At 41.1% G+C, this 24,225-nt stretch overlaps 1 protein-coding gene across 17 annotated transcripts in view; it reads right to left on the bottom strand.

Moving 5' to 3' along the window:
• Window positions 1-24,225, bottom strand: part of ablim2 (actin binding LIM protein family, member 2) — a 332,383-nt gene that overhangs the window by 157,277 nt on the left and 150,881 nt on the right. For 15 of the 17 annotated variants that reach the window (XR_007041374.1, XR_007041375.1, XM_047385748.1 and 12 more), the window contains 2 exons: window positions 13,604-13,691; window positions 9,424-9,579 (listed from right to left, as the gene is read on the bottom strand). Coding sequence is in view for 15 of the 17 variants with exons in the window: in XM_047385748.1 (XP_047241704.1) it covers window positions 9,424-9,579; window positions 13,604-13,691 (244 nt within the window). In the remaining 2 variants the exon portion in view is untranslated. The remainder of the gene's footprint in view (window positions 1-9,423; window positions 9,580-13,603; window positions 13,692-24,225) is intronic. The other 2 variants (XM_047385751.1, XM_047385759.1) reach the window with 1 other exon arrangement.

Here is a 24,225-nt window from a genome sequence, read left to right as displayed (position 1 = left end):
AATTTGATGTCACAGGCCCTTTAAAATCTACAATCATTTGCTTAGTTTATTTATGTTTACTCACTATGGTATGTTTGTCAGGTTGTCTTTGATCCAGAAGATTGTTCAGGCCTCCACCTGAGTCTTCTGGAGATACTGACTTAAAGCAAATCAGTTTGAATTATGTAAATGCACTGGAAAAATCAAAGAACATGATCCTCGCAGTGCTGCTGGCTTTTTCCAGATGACAGTGGGTTTGTTGAAGAAGATGTATGATGGCATTTTCAATTTCAACTCCATCTCCAATAAGCAATGAGCAAACTGAAGGGGTCTTGACAGTTCATTGTTTGCTTACTCAGGTGGGTCAACAGTAGTCTCTCTTGGACCTTCATGATGTGGGATGTCAGGCCAACAGGTCTATAGTCATTGAGGACTGATGGGTGAGTTTTCTTTGGTACTGGAACAAGACAGGAGGTCTTCCACAACACTTCTTCTTGGCCAGGCTAAGGTCAAAGAGGTGCTGCAGAATCCCACAGAGAAGGTCTGCACAGGCCTTTAGGACTCTAGGACTGACACCATCTGGACCTGCAGCCTTATTCCAGTCTTATTCAGTCTTTCCAGATGTCACCCAACTTCTTGAGACACACACAAGTGGAAGGAGGAGGCAAAGGAAGCATCAGCATCTTCTGATTTGGTTGAAGGCAAACATTTAGATGCAGAAGGATCCATGGCTGAGATGGAAGATAGAACATTTGAGGTGGGACAGAAAAGCTGTGTGTCAAATGAGGGTGGGGTGTCTGTTTGGCTGTGAGCAGGAGAAGAGGATGCTGAGCTTTTGAACTGATCCTATGGAAGAATATGTTTAGTTCATTTGCCCTGTCCACACATCCATCGGTCTGATCTTCCTTCTGCTTGAAGCATGTGATCTTCTTCATCCCTGACCATGCATCTCTGATATTGTTTTGCTGGAGCTTGCGCTCCAGCTTCTTCTTGTACACCTTCTTGCTGTCTTCTTCCTTGACCTTAAGTTGCTTCGGTATACTCCACAATAATTCTGTCTCCCTTTCTGAAGGCTCTTTTTTCTTGTTAAGCAGGTCCTTCAGATTATCGTTGACCCGGGGTTTGTTATTGGCGAAGCATCTCACTGTTCTGGTGGGGATGGTGGTATCCACACAAATGACTAAATAGTCAGTCACACACTCAGTCATGGCATTGATATCCTCTCCATGTGGCTGGCACAGTACTTCTCATTTGTAGCCTCATAACAACTTCGCAGGGCTTCTTCAGCCTTCTGTGACCATTTTCTCACCGTCCTTTTTTTTACAGGTTGCCTCTGAACAAGGGGCTTATATTTCGAGCAGAGAAAAACAAGATTGTAATCTGATTTGCCTAGAGGAGGTCTTGCTTTAGAGTTAACAGCAGTTTTCAGTCTTAAAGGTGGGGGATCACTGATGGGGTTATAGCTCGAGATTGAACATTAGAATCTGCTTTAGTTTTTTATTTAATACTGGGAATGGTCTTCTCAAAATGTATTCCTGAAAGGAACTTACTTAGAATATTATTTATTTAATTGCATCAACAACATGGCTCAGTTAAGTTTATGTGATCACAATTTCTCACTAGTCACAAACATGAAATCCTTGAATTTAATGTTTACTGCTACATCAGGTTGAAGAACACAAAAAACCTTCCTTGTGGAATGCTGAATATTTGTGATTCAAAAATTGATTTTGCAAAACATGTTTTGCAGGTTTTTGACATTGTCTTTGTCTATTACAGGAGTCTGTATTTCTGACGGGAGGGCTGAGGTGCGACTTTCTACAAATGTGACGCCAGATAACTTAAGTTTAGGATTGATACCAAATATGAAATAGAGAGCCTTACAATAAATTGTGTTTTTCTTTGTATTAATCATAAATCAAAAAACCTGTATAATGCTGAATATTTACCTGATTTCACTACAAATACCCAGAAATAAAATATACACAAACTAAAAAACATAGTATTCAAGATGTGTAAAACACCTGGGAGATTATTTTAGAAACTGTTAGTTATGATATGAGACTGTTAATAATTTATTGAATTATCTTATTAAAACAATGTTTCTATGGTTACATGATGTGACTTGTGTTACCCAGACATTTAGAGATAACTACCTTGTAAAGTAAAAATTATAAATGATCATGTAGGTGACTAAAGTACAGATCTAATAGAGTTAATGAATTAGCAGGTATTGGAACATTTCTTACAAGAAGAATAAAGTAAATAAAAATGATTGCCACGCTAATCTGTTATAGTTCCTTGAGAAATACCAGTTTTGTGTGTTAAAAAGTTCTACAGTTAGATGATGATGAATAGATGATTTGTTTAATGTTAAGTTAGGCAATGTTCCATCCCCTTTCTTTTATTTTTAAAATTTCCCTCCATAAAAATACAATATTTCTATATTTGCTACCCTTCTCTGTTAAATTACGCTGCAAGACTTTCTCACTACCTTAGATGTTTCTCTGATTCCTTTTGCCCAGCCTGTCAGGTTTCAGAGTCATTTTGCAAATGTTAGGTGTGAGCGTGTCTAAGGGCTGGGGAGCTGCTGCTGTGGTATTTGGCCCTCATTAACTTGTTTGTTCACTAAATGTTCTCTATCATTGCTCATAATCACATTCATGAAATAGTTGTACAACAATTATATTGAGTTAAAAGACTCTATGTACTAATTAAATTGCTTATAGAGGCAACTGTTGTTTCTTATGAGTGTATAGAGTGATAAATATGAACACACCACACTTTTCAGACGTCTGAAAAAACGTATGCTTTCTCTTCTAATTCTATACCTCTTTGTGTTTTTTCTATCAGCATATGTTGAATAAGTTGAATTTCAAATATTTATCTTTATTCACCTCTGTGAGCTCCTGTTTCTCTCCTCCTCAGCTATGTGCCGTTTATCAGTTCCAAATAAATTTATCTGCCTCTAGAGTTTTGAAGGGTTGACTTTTGATGAGCCTTACTGGGGACTGAGGATGCAAGTCAACCATCAGATGATATATCTAGGACAGAATAATGAACTCTCCTCTATGTACAGGCGAGGGGCAGAACTATATACAAACATACATACTGTATATAATGAAGACGGTGCTGTATCAAGGGGGCGAGAGCAAGTGCTTCAACCCTCTCCCACGACCTTTAGGGAGTTTGTTTTTCTTTTTTTGTCTATCAGATAGAAGCAATTGATGAAGAAGGCAGCTATTCAAGAGGGATGTATGGGAGACCCTTTTGTTCTAGCTTTTTCCCCACGTATTCCTGAGATCTTAAAGTGTATGATGTTAGTTGCTGGGGGAAAGTTGAAAACACTGCCTGATCTCTTTTTTTTTTTTTTTTTAAGTATTTTGATAAATTGTATAAAAGTTATCTGTATTCAGAATATTAAGGAAATACAGAAATAGACTGAGCTCCTGTTTTCTGTAAAATGGTATGCAATACTACATTTCTTTTAAATATTCTTATTTATTCTCCCCGCTATTATATAGCGTGATTACATGTTCTTTACGTATTCTGTCACATGAGCAAAGCCAATGGTCCTGACTCAGGACTCCTGACATGGAGAGTATAAAGACCGATGGTATGTTGAGACAACAAATGCTGAAGGGACCATGAGAGGTCAACCTGTCCTTCAAGCTGTCAAAACGTTTGATGAGAACTACCTACTGACATTTTTCTTGCGTTGACTATGGTGACGCCATAGGAAACAGCCAAAGAGTCAAAGTCAAAGAAGTAACACCTTCTGTTTAGTTACCAACACTCTTGTCGAACGAAGTCGAGTACGTCCATCATACACAAGTTAAAGAACTAGTCACAGAGTAGAAGAGCCCTTTATCAGTTCCAAATAAATTTGTCTGCCTCTATAGTTTTGAAGGGCTGACTTTTGATGACCCTTACTTGGGACTAAGCATGCAGACCAGAGTAAAAATAAAACTGGACGAACACTGCCAATTGGCCTTACCATTTAAGAAGGACAGACCAAATCTGCCAAACAACAAAAAACTGTGCTTAACACACACTTAAATGTCTATGACTTTAATATCAATGAAAAGATTTGAAAGGGACCAGCAATATCACAAAGACTACACAACATTTATGAACAAAACAATAACACATGGAGATGCAGAAGAGGTTCCACCCAATGAACTAGAAAAAAGCCCTGCTTGGTACATTCCCTACCATGGGATGTACCACCCACAGAAGCTCACAAAAATAAGGGTTGTGTTTGACTCCTCAGCAAATTACAAAAGAGTGTCATTAAATTTGCTTTGACCAATACCCTAGTAGGTGTTTTATGTCAGCTTTGTAAGGGTCCAGTAGCAGTAATTTGTGACATAGAACATATGTTTCATCAATTCTATGTCAATAACAGAAGAACACTTTCTGTGATGGAATAACGGGGACTTCAGAGCCGCTTCATCGTCCGGCTACACAAATTATGCTAAGTAAGTATATCGCAGCTCAGGGTCGATGCGGTTTCAGCAAAGCTACTGTTTGTTCATTGAGAGAAACTATGTAGATGATGGACCAGCAAGTGTGGAGTCAGAAGAAAAGGCAACCCAGTTAGTGAATGAAGCAAGACAGCTCAGTAAAACAAGACAGCTCCGTACTCCTGGAGCACCCCCCACAGGGCACCATCAGGGTCACAGTCAAACACCTTCTCCAGGTCCACAAAACACATGTGGGCCACTTAGGCAAACTCCTATTGACCGTCAAGTACGCTGCAGAGGGTGTAGAGCTAGTCCAGTGTTCCACAGCCTGGACAAAAACCACACTGCTCCTCCTGAAGCCGAGGTTCCACTATCGGACGGACTCTTCTCTCCAATACCCTGGCATAGGCCTTACCAGGGAGGCTGAAGTGTGTGATCCCCATATAGTTGGAACACACCCTCCGGTCACCCTTCTTATGAAGGGGGACCACCACCCCGGTCTCCAGTCCAGAGGCACTGTCCCCGACCGCCACACAATATTAAGGAGGCATGTCAACCATGACAGCCCCACAACAGCCAGTGACTTGAGGTAGTCAGGGCGGATGTCATCCCCCCACCGACGCCGTGCCACCGTGCAGCTTTTTAACCATCTCAGTGACTTCAGTTTGGGTGATGAAAGAGTCCAACCCCCATTCTCCAGCCTCTGCTTCCACCAGGGAATGTGTGAAGGCAGGATTAAGGAGATCCTCAAAGTATTCCTTCCACCGCCCAATAATGTCCCCAGTCGAGATCAGCAGCTCCCAACCCCCACCGTAAACAGTGTTGGCGAAGCAATGCTTCCCCCTCCCACCCGTGGAAGAGCTTCCAGGTTGCAAAAATAAGGTAGGAGAACTGAAAGGGGACATTTCATGCAAAATACACTTTTTTAGCTGTTAAAACACATTCTTTGTGTATTGGGAGTTTCTAAAAGTGTAGAAAATTTGAATTTAGTTACTCCAGATCCTGCAATGATATATTCATTCCATTTTCTATTACGTTTCGTTCTCTATTACGTCAAAGTATTTTCTGTGGAAGTTCTAAAGATGGCTAACCAATCCAGCGAATCTGCCATTTTTTTTCTTCTAGTTCAAGTTGAAGGATGCTGAACCAGCAAGCAGAAAAATATAAATGTTCTGTTGTCGGGTGTATTAATCCACACCAGTCATTGCACTGTCCCCCAGGATCAGAATCTTTTCGGAGTGTTGAACATACAGTTTTGCAAACTGTTTGGTCGCTCTTTTTGCCTTATGAAACACATGATCCAAATTCATTCAGTGATGTTCTCGACATTAGCGTTAACTAACTCGTTAATTATGTTGGTGTCATCGCGTTGGGGATAGTTCTGACCCACATGCAGAAAAGACTCTCAGGAGCAAACAGATCAGTTAAAGGGTTTATTGAACAATGAATTGTAATGAACAAGTACTCAGGTCCTGAGGGAAACAGCAATGCGGGGAGACCAGGAATTAACCGGTTTTACCTGGGAGACGTGAAATGTGGGGTGAATCTTGAGACTAGGGGGTAGCTAGAGGCGGACAGTGGCAGGACCAATGATGGACTGGATCCTGAACGGACCGATGTATCTGGGGGAACGTTTCTTGGATTTTAAATGAATGTCACGTGTGGAAGGCCAAACCTGTTGTCCTGGTTGATAATCCAGGGCTGGCGTGCGTTTGCGGTCTGCGATTCTCTTATTTTGGGCTGAGTGCGGTTGAGTGCAGTTATGGTGCACTCCAGATGTTACGGCAGCGACGGACGTGATGATGGACGGAGGTGACGGAGATGTCTCTCTCTTCTGAAGAGAAGAGGGTTGGCTGATAACCTAAGGAGATCTCAAAAGGAGAATAACCTGTGGCTGTAGATACTTGTGAATTGTGGATGTATTCAATCCAGGGGAGATGCTGGTTCCAGTCTCATTGGTTGGATGAGGTAAGACATCGGAGGGTGGCTTCAATTTCCTGATTGAGACCTTCTGTCTGACCATTGGACTGGGGATGGTAACCTGATGTGAGACTAACCTTAGAACCAAGCGCTGAGCAGAAGTGTTTCCAGACTTGAGAGGAGAACTGAGGACCCCGGTCAGAGAGAACGTCGATGGGGATCCCATGAAGTCGGAAGACATGCTTCACAAGGAGCTTGGCGGTCTGAAGGGCTGAAGGCAGTTTCCTGAGTGAGATGAGATGACAAGCCTTAGAAAAACGGTCTATGATGTTAAGGATGGTGGTCATACTTTGGGAAGGTGGTAAGCCGGTGATGAAGTCGAGTGCGATATGAGACCATGGGCGTTTGGGTATGGCTAGGGGTTGAAGTATTCCAGCTGGTGGTTGATTATTTGATTTGTTCTGGGCGCAGATGAAGCAGGCTTGAATGTATTCTCTTACATTTTTATGCAAAGATGGCCACCAAAACCTTCGGGATGGTCTGACTGGAACCGGGATGGCAGGTGAATCTGGAAGTATGGAACCAATGGATGACTTGAGAACGAACAAAGGTGGGAACATAGGTGGTACCTTGTGGAGGAGCTCCAGGATCGGGTTCTTTCTGGAGGGCATGGGCGACAATGTCCTCGATCTCCCAGGTTACCGAGCCAATGATGCAACCAGAAGGTAAGATGGTGGATGTTTTAGTGATGTCTTTCTCTGGAGAAAACTGTCTTGAGAGAGCGTCGGGTTTGATGTTCTTGGATCCGGGGCGGTAGGAGATCGAGAGGTTAAATCAGGGAAAGAAGAGAACCAGCGTGACTGTCTGGGGTTTAGACGTTTAGCGGAATGCAGGTAAGAGAGATTCTTGTAATCGGTCCAAACCAGCACCGGATGTTCAGCACCCTCCAACCAATGTCGCCACTCCTCTAGGGCTAGCTTAATAGCTAGGAGTTCCCGGTCCCCCACGTCATAGTTCCTCTCCAGTGGGGTGAGTCGATGGGAGAAGAAAGCGCATGGTTGGAGCTTATTGGCATCTGACCGTTGGGATAGTACAGCGCCGACCCCCGTATTGGATGCATCTACCTCTAGGATGAACTGTTTATGGGGGTCGAGCTGTACTAACATTGGAGAACATCTCTTTAAGTAGCCTCGCGTTTCCATGAATATGGTGTCTTGGTGGAAGTGAGTGATGTAAGGGGTGCGGCGATCTGACTGTAGTTTCGGATGAATCTTCTGTAAAAGTTGCCAAAGCCTAGGAACCGTTGTAATTGTTTTCTGGTCTCTGGGGGATCCCAATCTGTGACTGCCTTTATCTTAGCTGGATCTGCACGTACCTGTCCGTGCTCAAAAAAAAACAAAACCCAGAAAGGTGACTGCGGGTTCATGTAATTCACATTTTTCTGCTTTCATATACAGTTGGTACAGGTGGAGTCGTTGCAGAACGAGCCGGGTTCTGATAGATTCCTGGAAAAGATCAAAATGTTGTCAAGGTAAACAAAAACAAAAATATTTAAGAAATCACGGAGAACATCATTTATTAGGGCTTGAAAAACTGATGGAGCATTGCATAGTCCAAAAGGCACGACCAGATTCTCAAAGTGTCCAATGGGGGTCTTGAAGGCTGCTTGCCATTCATCCCCCTGGCGGATGCAGACGAGGAGGTAGGCGTTGAGGAGGTCTAACTTTGTGAAAATGCGGGCTTCCAGAAGAGGTTCCAAGGCTGCGGAGAGGAGTAGTAGTGGGTATCTATTTTTAACTGTGATTTGGTTCAGACCACAGTAGTCTATGCAGGGTCAGAGGGAACCGTCTTTTTTGGACACGAAGAAGAAACCCGGCCCCAAGGGAGAGGATGAAGGTCTGATAATGCCAGCAGCGAGGGATTCATTTATGTAGGTCTCCATAGCTTCTCGTTCTTGTCGGGAAATGTCGTAGAGACGGCTGGAGGGCAACAGGGCATCAGGTAACAGGTTGATCGCACAATCATAGGGGTGATGGAGAGGAAGAGAGCATGCTTTGGACTTACTAAAGAGCTCTTTTAAGTCCAGGTACTCACAGGGAACTCCTTGAAGGTTAGAGCTTTCAGTAGGGGAGACCCTCCCCGGGGACGGGAACGGCACCTTGGAGGCAAGAAGGGAGGCAGTCAGTGGACCAAGATTCAATGCGGTGCTCTTTCCAGTTTATCTGGGGGTTGTGAGTGAGGAGCCAGTCCATACCTAGAACAATGGTGGGTTGAGAGGAGGGAAACACATAGAAAGATCTAAATTCATGGTGATTACCGGAGGTTATTAGGTTAAGGAGTTCAGTCTGATGAGTTACGGGAGGTAAGAGACGACCATCAAGGGTTGAAGTTCTGAGGGGTGTTTGGAGTATGGTAGTCTGGAGGTTGCATTGGTCCACTAATGACTGAGCTATTAGTGATTGTTCACAACCAGAATTGACGAAGGCACTGAGTTGGAGGGAGTCGTTACAGAAGTTTAGGGTGATAGGCAGGAGTAAATGGGGGTGAGTCTTGGTCTTAGGCTGGTCCACTTGTGCCCCCATACTCACGGGTGGACCCTCTCAGGGAGCTGCTTCTTAACACGAACGGGGCAAGTGGCAATGAAACGGTCTGAACACCCACAGTATAAACATTGTTGTAATTGCATCCTCTTCTGCTTTTCCTCCGGAGTGAGACGGGTCCGACCGACCTGCATGTGTTCTGGGTTAGAGAAGGATGAAGTCCTGGGTGGTGGTACTGTGGAAGATGAAGACTAGTTGGGCGTGGAGTTTAAAAAGGAATTAACTCTGCAGGTATTTGTTTCCTTAGTCCTCTCCCTCAGTCTTCTATCTATGCGGGTGGCCAGGGCTATTAAAGCCTCAAGGCTGTCTGGTTCATCAACCAGTGCTAATTCATCTTTAACTCCATCACTGAGTGCATGAAAAAAGCACTCTTAAGAGCACTAGAGTTCCAAGACGGAACTCCGTGGGGGAATGGAGGCAGTAAGAGATGTCCCGAGAATGATCTGTGGTTTGCTTACCTGCATCGTAGGTGCAATCCAGAGGGCTCGGATGGCTGCGATGCTGGGCAGACAGGTAGTGCAGAAAGGAGGAAGCCAGTCGTGGATGTAAAGAGGTGCAGCAGGAGGAGGAGTGCTCAGCCAGCAGCCAACAGCAGGAGGCCTTATGGTGGGTAGCTGCAGAACAAAACAGACAGGAACAGAACCAACAAACCCCACATCCTGACAGTTGGGGTCTTGTTTAAAAGTTGTGTTCATTCAATTTGTGGTAGCATTAATAATGTTTAAAGGAATCCCACGTGTAGTTTGTTTAAAAATATTATCAGTAACATTAGTAATGGCATTACAAATTACGGGTCGGAGTGGAAGGCTCCGCAGCCTGGACCAGGGTGGGGTGTGAAGTGCCTCATTTGCATTCAAAAACACCGCAGCAAAACGTGACAGTCAAAAAGGAAACTTAAAAAATAAGTAAAATTAACACCTGAGGAGCTACAATAACGACAAATTCAAATCCAAGCATTGCAGTTCCACTTTATACAGATCACATCCGAATAATTTAAATAGGAGAAGGAAGGATTTAAATGCATGATATGTCCCTTTTAATGCCGAAGACATAGAAGTATGAAAGGTCATCGACTTCAGCCACAGCAGACTCACTAACTAACTGCTTCCCTAAGTTTTCTAGATGGAAAAGACTAGTAAAGGCTATCATCAGACTCAAGTGATTTATCAAGGCGTTTAAAGACAGGCTGCCAAAAGACAACCACATCACAAAGTTATTGGTTGATCCAGATAAACGCAACATCTGGGGTGTGGCATGACCATAAACGAGTTGAGATCAAATGGTGTTTGGATACTCAGATGTAGTCAAGCAGTGTCATCATTCATCCACCGTCTATCCTCAAGTGCAGAAAGCTTAGATGTCGCACTGAAGAACATAAAATGGCAGACCTATCTCGTGAAAGAATGGACACAACTCCCTTTAAGTATTGTGGGATTGTTTGGGTCCATTTTACATCAAAGAAGGTTGAAAAGAATTTAAATGTTATGTATTATTGTTCACATGCTTGTGTTTTCGTGCAGCGCAGATACACTTACTCTATGATCTTACATCTGACACATTCACCTCACTTCGTGCCTTCATTGCTCTGCATGGAAATGTTAGACAACTTCGATCTGATCAGGGCACCAATTTTGTGGGTCCTCCTGGGTCTGCAGAAAAATTGAGCCTACTCTGGTGTCATCTGTCCTGCTCAACTGTATCTACTTTGGCAGCAGTGGTGTCTTCTCCCTGTTTACCTGGCATCGTTAGAGCTTGATTACCTGACGTGGCTGTGCTGGTCACAGAGGAGGCGAGCCTGGAGAGGTGGAGTGGATCCTGACAACTTGTATCGCTTGTATTGCACAGGTTTGTCCCGGGATCAGGAGCAAAATATTCAAATGGCACTCATAAAAAAAGTTTGTACTTTGTGACTTTTATGACTCTCACCACCTGGATGCTATGTTTACGATGGAGAGTTGGCTGCGCGATGGTGAGGTGGCTTCCCTGCTGTAACTTTGTCCTCCTGACACCAGCGTCTTTAGATCCCTGAGACTGACTGGAAGGGGAGGTGAGGTAGTTTCAGTTTTTAATGACTTTCTTAAATGTAGACAGTCTGTGAATTTTGCTACACTTACCTCCTTTGAATCACAGCTTTTCACTATTAATTATCCGTGTGTGGTTTTAGTTGCCATTATTCATCGGCCTATAATGAACATTTAATTTCTGATTTTACCAACTTTCTATCTACCTTTATTTTTCATTATGACAAGACTTATAATAGTGGAAGATTTTAATCTTCATTAATGGTGTGAAGATAAGCCACTGGATGAAGACTTTTTAAACATAACTGACTCTTTTAATCTGACACAGTTTGTGTTTGGACCAATGCATTTTCATGGATCTTGTTTTGGGTTTTGGGCTGTATATTTAAATTAAAGAACTTTGTGGTTTACAATGTTAGACCATTTATTAATTTTATTTGATATCTCCATTCCAAACATATTGTTCTCAGGGAGTAGAATGGTGACATCAAGCCTATGTTGGTATATTAGTCCGAGTGCCTTGCAGGTCTTAAATTGCAGATTGCCTGATTTGGTCGATTCAGTTTTCAGTAGTAATGTTTCTGTGGATAACTTGACTGAGCAGTTTTATGTTGTCCAGTGGGGGTTAAGAAATGTATTAAAACAAGTCCTATTCCCTGGTTGAATGGAAATGTTTTAAATTATAAAAAAGAATGCAGAAACATTGAGTGTCAGTGGCATCAATCCAGATTGGAAGTATTTTTGCAAGCCCGGAAAGACGGTCTGGTTACATATAAGTCTGCCATGTCAGTTGCAATGAGATCTTTTATTCTCATTTGATTTAGAATGACCGACACAATTCAGAATTGTTGATTGATGTTGTGTCAAGACTCAACCAGTGCAATCCTTTGGTCAGCTGCTCTAATTTAACAGTGCAAGATTTTCTTGTGTTTTTTTATGACAGGGTTGAGGACATCAGACTGGAAATTCCACAGGTTCCACATGGTGACATATTACTTGCCACTGCTCCTTCTATTAGCCGTGGACAATGTTTAACTGAATTTGAGTTCCCTTTATTTTCTGATTTCTCTAAAAATGTTTTTCTAGCATGTTCAACAACCTGTTCTCTGGATCCTTTTCCATCGTGGGTTATAATTGACAGTTTTTCCAACACTTGGCCCATACAATTTATCTATTTAAAATTCTTCTGGAGTTTTCCCTACATGTTTTAAATCAGCAGAGGTTAAACCTTTATTAAAGAAATCTGGACGTGATGCTGACTCACCATCAAATTACAGACCTATTTCAAACTCTGCTTTTTTAGCAAAGATGTTTGAGAAAATGGTCTCAAAGCAGTTCATCCTGTACTTAACAGCAAATGCTCTGTGGATGTTTTTAAAGCTATGTGTTCCTTTGCTATGTGTTATGAGTTATTTTGAACTGTTTCAATTTTTTGTTATTTTTTTATACTGTTTTTAATGCCTGTGCTTGATAATTAAAAATTATTATTATTATTATTATCTGAAATGTTTAAGTGGGAGAAAAAAGCAGAAACAGGAAATATATGTAAGAAGGTGAGTAATACTACACTAGATTGTAGCTCCTGTTGTTGGTCACACTGCCTAGCCTTTTTTCTCAGCCAATAACTTCTTCAGCGTAAATTTGAAGTTTAATGGAACCCCAGTCAAAATAACATGATAAAAAACATGCAAAAACAACTCCACTTTTCTGCTTTCTAGCACAGAAAACACCGGAGGGCATGTTTAAAATGGAGCTCTATGCAAACGTTTTTAATCATATCTAGCTATTTCATCCACAATCAGAACATAACAAAAATGGCCACTTTAAAAAACGTTTTACAAAATGCTCTTTTTTGTCACCAAAAACCTGTTTGCATGTGAATGAGAATATGGTAAATGGGCTGAATATATATAGCATTTTCTATTCATTTTAGTAACTTAAAGTGCTTTACATTAGAGCCACATTCATACACCGATACGCAGATCATTGACATGTAAAAGGGGAAAGCTGGAATCAAATCCACAGCCTTAAAATTGCAAGAGGATTACTCTACCCACTGAGCAACAGTCACTAAATTAGTGTGGACATGAAAAAGTGGAACGGCCGCCTAAATCAGACTTATGACCACCAACTTTACAATCCAACATGTGATAGAAGTGCTTTGTTATCATCTGTAATTGTGAACAGAGGCAAGTCTGGTCCCTGAACCACTTTGGATATGACCTCATTTCCAGACCCAGTTTCTAGCTTCGGAGTCAAACAGAATGCAGCAATGGAATGTTCTTCTTCTGTTGCTCAACTCCTCTTCTCAAGCTAGCTTTAACCAAACATGTTATAATGCAGCCCAGAAAAAAGGGAAGCTTTCACTTCACCCAAAGTGACAAGCAGGTGTTAAAAGTGACAGACGGAAGGCAAAAGCAGCAGCAGCAATAAATTACATCTCATACATAGGTAGAATCATTCATCCTGCTGCCACACCATTCCTTGGAATCAGTGACATCTATGCTCTGCTGTTTTTAGGGAGATAAAGAGAAATTAAATGATAAAACAGAACCAAAAATATAAAACCAGCATGATGTTAAGTATCACCAATACAGCATGTGAAAGTTTCCCTCACCCTGCAGATACATTTCTTCTCCTTCTCCAAACATTTTCTCACAGCGGGCACATCGTGCACATGTGGGGTGGTAATGCTTCTCTCCGGCCTGTTGACCAAAACATGAGAACATGTTAGGTACGTGCCGTGTAAATTATTATTAAGCATCAATTAAGCTTCTTTTGATGTGATGTAATTTAAACTGCACTTAATGATAATACCTTACTAACTTTGACAACAAGGAAATACATATTATTTTTGAGTGGCCAAGGTGCAAAAGTGCAACTGGAAATGCATACAAATATTTCTGTTAGCTGCTGTACCAAAACAATCACTAAGAAACCAGACATCAGAGATTTGGTCAATTTGTTTCATCAATCAGTCACAAAGTGAAGCTATTGTACAGTGAAGAAACCAATGTGTTTGTACTGGCCTCCTGAAAGAAGTAGTGAGAAAGTAAAAGGTTGCATGAATGTTGCTGAATGTTCAAAGTTTCCAGCAAACCCCTTCTTATATGATTTCAATAACCTTCCTGGATTAATTAGTTATGTCTTGGCTGGGAGATAGTTTTTGAACCTATGTAAGTGATCTTCAAATGTTCACTTGGTTCCCTAAGCACCAGAAGGTTTGGCCTGTGTCACGACCGCTGGAGCCTGGCATCGCCTCCTTTATGGCACAAACGAGGCCGCCGCTCAATGTCATAAGTTGACCATACCAATGTGTTCAGCATTTGTCCACAATGATGCATACCAAATATAAAGTGAATCTGGTGACGTATGAGGGAGATAGTGGTCTCCAAAAAGGCAATTAATTTGATGGATGAATAATAAGAAGAAACGGAGCGATTACAATCGGCCTTCGCAGCGTTTAGCTGCTCGGGCCTAAATATTACCATTACCTGTGAAGTTATGAGTCTTTACGCTTTCTCATTTCACAAAGTTTGGTTATTTAAAGGTAATCAAAGTAAAAGCATGGAAGAAGTTGTCTTTCTACTTCGGTCATAGATAGGCCGTAGTTCTGTGATAAATGTAAGCAATACCTCATTTATGGAGCACTTTGTCATATTCATCATCAGGTGGATGCAGTGAGAACACAGGGCCCTTAACTCACTGAATGATGGGCTGAGAACCTCATGGTGGCTGTTTACATTATACATTAATATACAATAAAAATATGGCTATTGTGCACAATCTTTAACATGTCATGATTTGCTTTAGGATCTGCAAAATAAATTTAGTTCATAGACAGACTGTTTGTACTCTGTTTGTACCCATGGATAGCCTCCTCCTGTTGCGGTCTTTGCTTTGGATTGTATCAATGCATGTTACATGTTTCATGTTCTCTTCTTAACAAACCCACTACATCTCACAGTCACTACAGCTCTGGGACTACCTCCCTGTGTGTGTGGGGGAGCAGGGGTAGGTCACCAATGATCCCCAATTCCCCATTAAACACTTTTGATGGGGAATTGTCCATCTGGGAGACTGGGAGGCATAAAAAGCACTTGTAGATCACAGATTAAAAGTGGGATCTGAAAGTAGCTGTTGTCACACTTCATAGGATGAAATCTTTACATGACTATGCAGGATGACTGGGCATATCTGGACGCCCTCATTTTCCCATTGGTTCCAACAATGGGCCGCTGTGAAATCTGAATGCCTTATGTTTGCAGTTGCTCAGCCTATTCAATGAGCCAAAAACAAACCCACAAAGTCAGGGTTCCTTAACCCTGGTCCTTAGGGTCCAGTGTTTTGCATGTTTTAGGCCTCTGCTGCCACACACTTGACTTAAAGGAATGGGTGATTAACAGGCTTCTGTTGCACTTGAGGGTACCTTGAGGAAGTAATGCAATCATTTTAATCAGCTGTTCTAGAGCAGAGACACATCTAAAACAAGAAGGGCTGTAGGCCCAGAGGAACAGGGTTAAGAAACACTGCACTAAGTGACCTCTATCCAGTTGTTTCAAGTCCTGCTAATGCTCTCCTACGTGGCTATGAGGTATCTTCTCTGGTGAAGTTTTGACTTACTATTAAATGCTCTAATAACTGTGGAAATAAATTACTTGACTCATGTTTTATACAGGCTAGCTCCATAAAAATCGTATCATTTACATCAGTGCTCGTCTGCATATGTACCAAATTACATCCAAATTAGACAAATTCCTTATGGGTGTTTAGCTGTTAAGAAGTGTACTTTGTATATTTTTATATATGATTTCTGTTGCAAAAACATCATAATAATACAATACATCCATGAAACCAAGTAAAGTTATGTCACTCCTGACTAATTTTATTGCTCTCTTATCTCATAATGTCAATAACTCTAGATCTTGCAGTGAACTTGTTGTATCCATCTGAGGTTGCTCTGCTTTGCATTGGAGCTGAGGAAAAAGAAAAGAAAACAGGACACCAACGCCCTGTTTCTTGGATAACATGCTGTTAAGTGCTTGTCTGCAACAAATGGACAGCAGATGGAGAGAGAAGGCAAATGGGGACAAATGAAATAAAATGAGCAAAGAGACTATAGGTCCAGGTATTGGAAAAAACGAGGGTGTTGTCTTTGGGACAATGAAATTCCAAATGACTAACATGAAAAGAATGAGTGGACTGGAAAGCACATAGTACCAATATAAAATCCTTCCTTTGTTGGAATCCAACAGCACATGGAAAATTATTTCCTTCAAAGTCCAACAGGGCTAAAAGGGAATGACTTTGGCAGTGTGGCCTGAGATAAGAGGAGTGTGATAAAGGTAAAAAGACTCAATGAGCATTTAGTCCATCTCATTTCACTGCCTACTAACACCAACTAATTTCTCAAAGCAATCCTCTCTTAGCTCACTAACGTGAGGGAACAGACCTTAAATTATTAAAACAGATTGGGTGGGGCATCCCCTCAATTCACATTAACAAAACATTTATTGTTTTCATGGTGAAGTGTAACAATCTCATACTCAGCCATTTTAGATGGAAGATCAAGATAGTTATTTGATATTTAAAATGTCCAAAGCAAGCTATACACACTGACTCCAAGACAGAACGGATCTCGTCCACAGCCAGATTCATGTCACAAAGAGCTGTTTGACTGACTGGTGACAAACTAATATTTTAGGAGATTAACTGTTCATGCTAAAGCAAGAAACCACTAAAATGAAATAGGGTGAAGCTCCTTCAGTGCTACCAATTATTAATTGATCAGATATTTGCTGATCTGATGTCACTTTTCCAATTTGAATATTAAGTCAGATTAGACAGAAGGACCTAATACAGGCCCTTTTTTTAACTTTTATTTATACAGGTTGTCTCGTTGAGATGCAAGAACTCATTTACAAGAGAGATCGGTTTAAAAAAAAAATTTATAATAATAAAAAGTTACAAACACAATAACAATACAAATTAAAGCTACAAGCGACCGCGGGAGTCTTGCATTGGCAATGACAAGCCCACCCTACAGTGTTGCATATCGCCACTAGGTGGTACTGTGAGCAAGCTTTCAAATTACTTACGGTCATGTCGACTTCTGGCGAAGGATTAATAAAGACTTCCTGTTGTGCTTTAAAAATGCCATCTAAAATTATGTGGTATTAGACAAAGTTTAAAATATTGAAGAAGTCAAGGAAGGTGAATCAGCTAAGAAACCTGTGATTTGGTTGTCAGTGGACCGGGCTAAAATTATGTAATCAACTGACCATGCCAATGTGTTCAGCATTCCACAATGATGCATTCAAAATTTGGTGTGGATCCAATGATGTATGAGGGATATGAAGCATTTCAAATTTCCTAGGGGGCAGCGTTGATCCAAATTCTAATGTAATCTAATATAGCTGTTTCGGAGTTGACATAGATCAACCGCATTTAGTCTGGAGTAAATTAGATCAAGCGTGTGTAATTTACAAGGAAACATATGCAAATGCCAAGATAAAATAAGTCGCCATGCCACCACACCGAGAGTCCAGCCAACAGTACCTGTTCCCAGTAGGATTCACCGTCAACTTGTTCTCTGTGAACAGACACTGCTTGAGGAGAAGATCCACCAGTGAAACATTTGACTTTTAAAGTGATGTCAGCAGATGCACCTGTGACTGTGCTGAGAGGTGGTTTGTAATGAGACACAAGTTTAGTGCAGCTGTTACCTTGTTTGTGAATGTTATTAAAAATTCATCTGTTATGGTGAGAAGTCAAATGTTGAGACTTGGCCATGCCCACATGCTTTGATGCAGCGAAAACCTGTTTGTATGTTTGTATGTTGACAAAGATCCTTTAAATCCAGTTTAGAGCTAATTGAATCATGCATGTGTTATTTAATCGTATGCAAATGGCGAGATATTGAACTTCGTCTCAATACCATGCCCACAAGCGTTGATGCAGCAAAAAGCTTTGATAACTTTTGATCCCCAATGCTTTGAGAGTCTGAGTCATTTTGAAGTCTCTAAGTCAAAAGCTGTAGGAGGAATTCACTCAGATATGACGTGTGTAAGAGTGAAAATGGTGGCTTTGATCCAAAACAGCCAGCTTCATGTAGGGACCATGTCTCCAAGACACTTTTTTTAAGGTCCTGAAAAGTTACACATGTGTACCAAATTTCATAATCCTCTATCAAAGCATGGCTTGAGGCTGATTCTTTAATTTCTTCTAGGGGGTGCTGTGGCGGAATAAGGCCACACCCACCAAATATTTCACTGAATATCTTTTGGGGGCTAGACTAAAATTGATCATATTGAATTTCGCGCTGAGTAGTTTATATATATGGAAATTAGAGTCTAACGTATTGCCACAGGGTGACGTCTCACTTTGCCGCTGCGGCCACACCCTCCAGTGTACAGTCTCTTATATTACTATGCAGGATGACTGGACATGTGTGGACGCCCTCATTTTCCCATTGGTTCTGTTGCAAACCAAGTTAGACTAACTTGTTATCTGTCTTCTGACACAATTTCAAGTTGGTTGTGTCAAGACAGTCAGAGAGGGACCTTTCCAAGCAAAAAAATTACTTCCTGTTCTCAGGAGGCGTGGCTTGGATGATGTGAGCATTTGACCACATAAGATTGTTGATCACCTGAGAGGGATCACTCATACATAATAAGTTTGATCTAATTCAGCCTTTCTACATGAAAGTTGCAGCATTTAAATTTTTTGGCAAGGGCAAAGTTTGAGGCCTGGCCTCACCCCTTCAACATGCTCAAAAACGCATGATTTTGATAATCTTTAATCCCCCATGCCTTAAGGACATGTTGACCAAATTTAAAGCCAATAGCTCAAAATACCTAGGTGGGGTTCACTAAAGTTCGACACGTATGTTAAAAATGTCCAGAAATGACCGTTTGACTCAAATGTCCGATTTCTTGTGGACTTTGGGGTATAATTCAAACAAACTTTTTTTCATGATTTGGAGGGATCTACCTATGTACCAATTTTCAAATCACTACGATTTACAGATTTGCCTTACAGGTGGGCCTTTATACAACAAGCTTTATACTCTATTGTTCTTAAAATACATTTAAATGATCCCAGAGGAATCAACATGGACTGTTTCCGATCCTGTTGTGGAGTGTGACATGTTGACGGGGCAAAATAAGAAAATGCTTTTCTCCCAAATTCTGATCGCACAAACAGAAAATTTAAGGAAATAAAGCCCTGAGAGCAAAGTCTCTGGCCTAACTGTCTCAGTGACATGTAGGAAGATAAGGCGGGTACAGTCCAAGGACAGTTTCATAGATGAGAATGTACCAATGCATGGGTCCATAGACTGAAAATTATGGCCAGTTCACACAATAATATAAAGTACAGTGATGATAGCTTTTGGCAGAGGATAGTATGGTCAACTCTCAAATGTCTTAGACAGACAGACAGACAGACAGACAGACAGACAGACAGACAGACAGACAGACAGAGATTTTCCTTTGGGATGTTTATTTATCCCAAGGGAAATTCAATTATCCAGTAGCATACAAAACATATATCTGCAAGAAGAATGGCTTAAAATCCCTCTGACCACTGTGCAGGACTTGTATATGTCATTCTCAAGATGAATTGACGCTGTATTGGCCGCAAAAAGAGGCCCTACACCATACTAATAAATGATTGTGGTCTAAAACCAGGTGTTTCAGTTTCATTGTCCAACCCCTATGCATTGAGCCTAAATCAATAATAAAGTTGAAAATTAAATTAAAAATGACTGTTAACACAGTAGCTGCAGTAAACAGTTCAGCACAGCTGAAATAAAAGTGAAATTAGCAGGAAATATGTAAGTAAAACAATCCAAGACTTGGACAAGTCAAAAAGGGCAGCACAAAATCCATTAGCATCCAATGCTTCAACTATGTAGTTTACTATACATTTACAACTTGGCCTCGTTTTCATAAAATAATTTAGCAAAAGGTTCTGTGTTGAGTTTTTATTAGTGTGAATGTAATATCAGCTCTAATATCACAACTTTATTATTTACTTACCCTCAAGTTCTTATTTGGGAAGCTGCATATTGGAACTCCTAAACAAAATCTATGTTATTCATACATCTCTGCAGATTGGGTGCAGTCCAAAGATGAATTGCACATCAGGTGAAATGAGACTTAGTAAGACAAAAATGGGCTGGGAATATGATATGACTACTATAACCTCAGAAAGGCTTGTCCCAGTTAGTTAATGGAAAAGGAGTGGCTTTTGTCTTCCCATTATATCTAATACACAAGTCATAGAGCATTAACTAGTAGCCTTACAGTCAGCTTAGAGGAATGCTTCCTGCTAAGTAAAAACAAGCAGTGAATTTAATGGCAAATACAGTCAATGAGGCCCAAGCTTTAATTGCAGTGTATTATTTTTACCTCTCAGCTACTTGAAATAGCTCAAGATTGTATTTCATGTTATCTGAAAGGTCTTATCCCTGTCTTACAAGTCAGCTTTATTTCTATTTCTCATTTAGCTTATATGTTAGATAGCACAACAGTGCCCTACAGTGATTTTAAGTGTAAGATAGCACGCTATCTTGATATTTATTAATAAGAATGTAGTTTGCAGGTGATGGTAAATTAATCCTTAATAGTCATAATTCATCTTAGGTACCCAACCCAATATGTTTTATAATTATTTAAATTAATATTGCCCACAGGTTGGGGTGGGTCAGGGGCAGACTGGGGAGAAAAAGTGGGAGTTCTGGGAATTCCTGACAGACTGGCCCATTTCAACTGTTGGGTTGAAATATTTATGAAAAGTATATTTATTCTATTCTATTATGTATTTATTCTCAGTTGGCCAAAATAACTTACAGCAACAATATATATGAATACATATTCACCATATATACTATAAGAAAGCCATATGGTTTCTTGCCTTTCAACAAAATAACTTCCAAACTCAACAACTTGAACCTGACATAATAGAGGGGAAGAAAAACTGAAAAGCTGCTGTATTTGTACAGCTACATTGTTGACTGTATGAGTAACCTCTGCAACAAATGAATCTGTTCTGTTCCAGCATCTATAATCTTTTCAATCTGAAGCATATTTAGTACATTTGGCTTTCAGAAGTGGTAAGAGTACAAAAATAGTGTACTCAAGTAAAAGTACAGGTACTTTGATAAATCTGGACTTAAATACTAGTAAAGTTACCAGTGTAAACTGATACTCAAATAAAACTAAAAAGTACATCAAACCCGAAAAATATTATTTTACTATTTACAAATCATAAGCCATGCCTGAAGCCTGAAAGAAAAAAAGAACAAAATATCAGCTTTCTGAATTACATGTAGATGGGGATACCTGTACTTAAATACTACTTCAGTTCGTGGATCAAACAAAACCAGCTATAGATGTACATACATTTCCTCCAAAACACAGAAAACCCTCATGAAACAACAGGAAGAAGATCTAAAGTCTGCAGTTTTTTCAGCTTTTCTCCTCTCAGCTTCATTCAGGTACAGCTGGGATAGTAGGTTGTCTAAATAACAAAATAAATCCAAAGTGAAATCCAAAGTAAACCACATTTATTCTCAAAAATAGGCACAGTCTTCACAGTCTTATTTATACATGTCTTAACATCAACATTGACTGTTTTAAGTGGTTTTATTGTTGTTTAATCTACCTACCAAGGCAATGGCTATGCCTCCTTAAACTACTTTATGAACTGAAAAAATTTTACCAAATCTATTTTTTATATTTTTCTTGATTGAAGCATGTTTGCAAACTGAACCGTAATCTTTGTGTACACACCTAATGTACAGTATATATCCATCTATCCCCACCATCTGCATAACCTTCTGCCCCTTCCTCTACCTTCATTTCTCTTTTACGCCATCCATAAACCTGCTCTTTGGTCTTCTTCTAGGCCTCCTGTCTGGCAGTTCCAGCCTCAGCATCCGTCTACCAATGTACTCACTATCCCTCCTCTTGTCCAAACCATCTCAGTCTGTCTCTATCACCTCTAAATTCAACATGAAATGTCCCTCTGATGTATTAATTCCTGATCCTATCCATCGTTGTCACTCCCAAAGAGATCTTTACCTTTGCTACCTCTAGCTCTGCCTCCTGTCTCTTGCTCAGTGCCACTGTCTCTAAACCATACAACATCACTGGTCTTACCATCGTCTGGTACGCCTTTTCTTTCATTCTTGCTAAAACTCTTATCACACAACACAACTGACACGTTTCTCCACCATTTCCGACCAGCTTGGACACATTTCTTCACCTCATTCCACACTGTTGCTCTGGACTGTTGAAAGTATATCTTGCACCGGCTACTCTATTCCTCTATTTTCCAGTGCACACCTCTATCCCTCTAGATTTTTACCCACCAGTTCCCTGCTCTCAACACTGATCAAAATGTCACCTGCAAACATCATACTCCCTGGAGATTCCTGTCTAACTTCATGTTATGATTATTATTGTGAATGTATTATTTAATATTATTATTATAATATTTCATTTAATAATAATAATATGGTCTGTTAAATGTTGTCCGGTGAATACTTGCCAAATAAGGCAGTGGAATTAGCACAATATTGAAAGGGGTGACCCAAACTCTGACATTACTGAAAAACAAAACTCTGCAAACACGCATAATTAATTCACACAATTTACTAAAATACAAGAATTTAATAACAAAATAAGTCAACCCAAAATCAAACATTGTTTCAATCAACAAACTATACTAGAACAATCCAACTAAAACTACCAAGCAGAATGAAAGAATAAGAAAAACCACCAATGTATAATATGAACAGGTAAATTAAACATAGTCAAAAACCATAACCAATTAAGTGATGCATCATTACCATTCAATGTTATTTATGTTTAGGAACCAAGGATTATCTTGAAGAGTATAAATGAAGTTAGGTTAGTCTTGGAACTAACCTTGGCAATAACTGGTATACCTTCAAACAACCATTCACAATGCAAGATCAGATAAAACATTATTTTAATAAAATAATATTTTAAAGAGTGATTTGCTGAATAAAACCAACCTTCCATCAATCCATCCATTGTCTTCCGCTTATCCGGGGTCGGGCCGTGGGGGCACCAGCCTAAGCAGAGACACCCAGACCTCCCTCTCCCCAGCCACTTGGGCCAGCTCGTCCGGGGGAATCCCAAGGCGTTCCCAGGGGAGCCGAGTAACATAGTCCATCCAGCGTGTCCTGGGTCTTCCCCTGGGCCTCCTCCCAGTGGGACATGCCTGGAACACCTCACCAGAAAGGCGTCCAGGAGGCATCCTAACCAGATGCCCGAGCCACCTCAACTGGCTCCTCTCGATGTGGAGAAGCAGCGGCCCTACTCTGAGTCCCTCCCGGATGACCAACCTTCTCAGCCTATCTCTAAGGAAGAGCCCAGACAGCATGCGGAGGAAACTCATTTAGGCCGCTTGTATCTGTGATATCGTCCTTTCAGTCATAACCCAAAGCTCATGACCATAGATGAGGGAAAGAACGTAGATTGACCAGTAAATCGAGAGCTTCGCTTTTTGACTCAGCTCTCTTTTCACCATGACAGACCTGTACAGCACCCGCATCACTGCTGACGCAGCACCAATCTGTCTATCAATCTACCGCTCCATTATTCCCTCATTTGTGAACAAGACCCCAAGATACTTGAACTCCTCCACTTGAGGAAGGACCTCCCCCCCCCCCCCCCCGACCCGGAGAAGGCACTCGTCCCTTTTCCGGCTCAAGACCATGCTCCAGTGAGAGCAGTTGACAGAGAGCAGTTTACTGCCGGCAATGCGGACCAAGCTCTGACAATCGTACAGGGACCTAAAAGCCCGTATCAAAGGACCTGGTATCCCATACTCCTGGAGTACCACCCAGAGAATTCCCCGAGGGACACGTCAAAGCACAAAGCACATGTAGACTGGTTGGGCAAAGTGCCATGCACCCTCCAGGACCCTGCTGACGGTGTAGAGCTGGTCCAGTGTTCCAGGGTCAGGACAAAAACCACACTGCTCTTCCTGAATCCAATGTTCGACTGTCCAACAGACCCTCCTCTCCAGAACTGCCGAATAGACCTTAACAGGGAGGCTTAAGAGTGTGACTCCCCTATAGTTGGAACACACTCTGCCACTCTGGTCTGCCAATCCAGTGGAACTGCCCCTGATGTCCACAGAGTCGCGTTAACCTACACAACCCAGCAACATCCAGAGCCTTAAGGAACTCCGGGTCAATCT

This window comes from Girardinichthys multiradiatus, chromosome 14 (genome assembly GCF_021462225.1).
Source record: "Girardinichthys multiradiatus isolate DD_20200921_A chromosome 14, DD_fGirMul_XY1, whole genome shotgun sequence".
Lineage (NCBI taxonomy): Eukaryota > Metazoa > Chordata > Actinopteri > Cyprinodontiformes > Goodeidae > Girardinichthys > Girardinichthys multiradiatus.
Note: the sequence above shows the minus strand (reverse complement) of the source record. Positions and strands in the feature narration are given on the sequence as shown.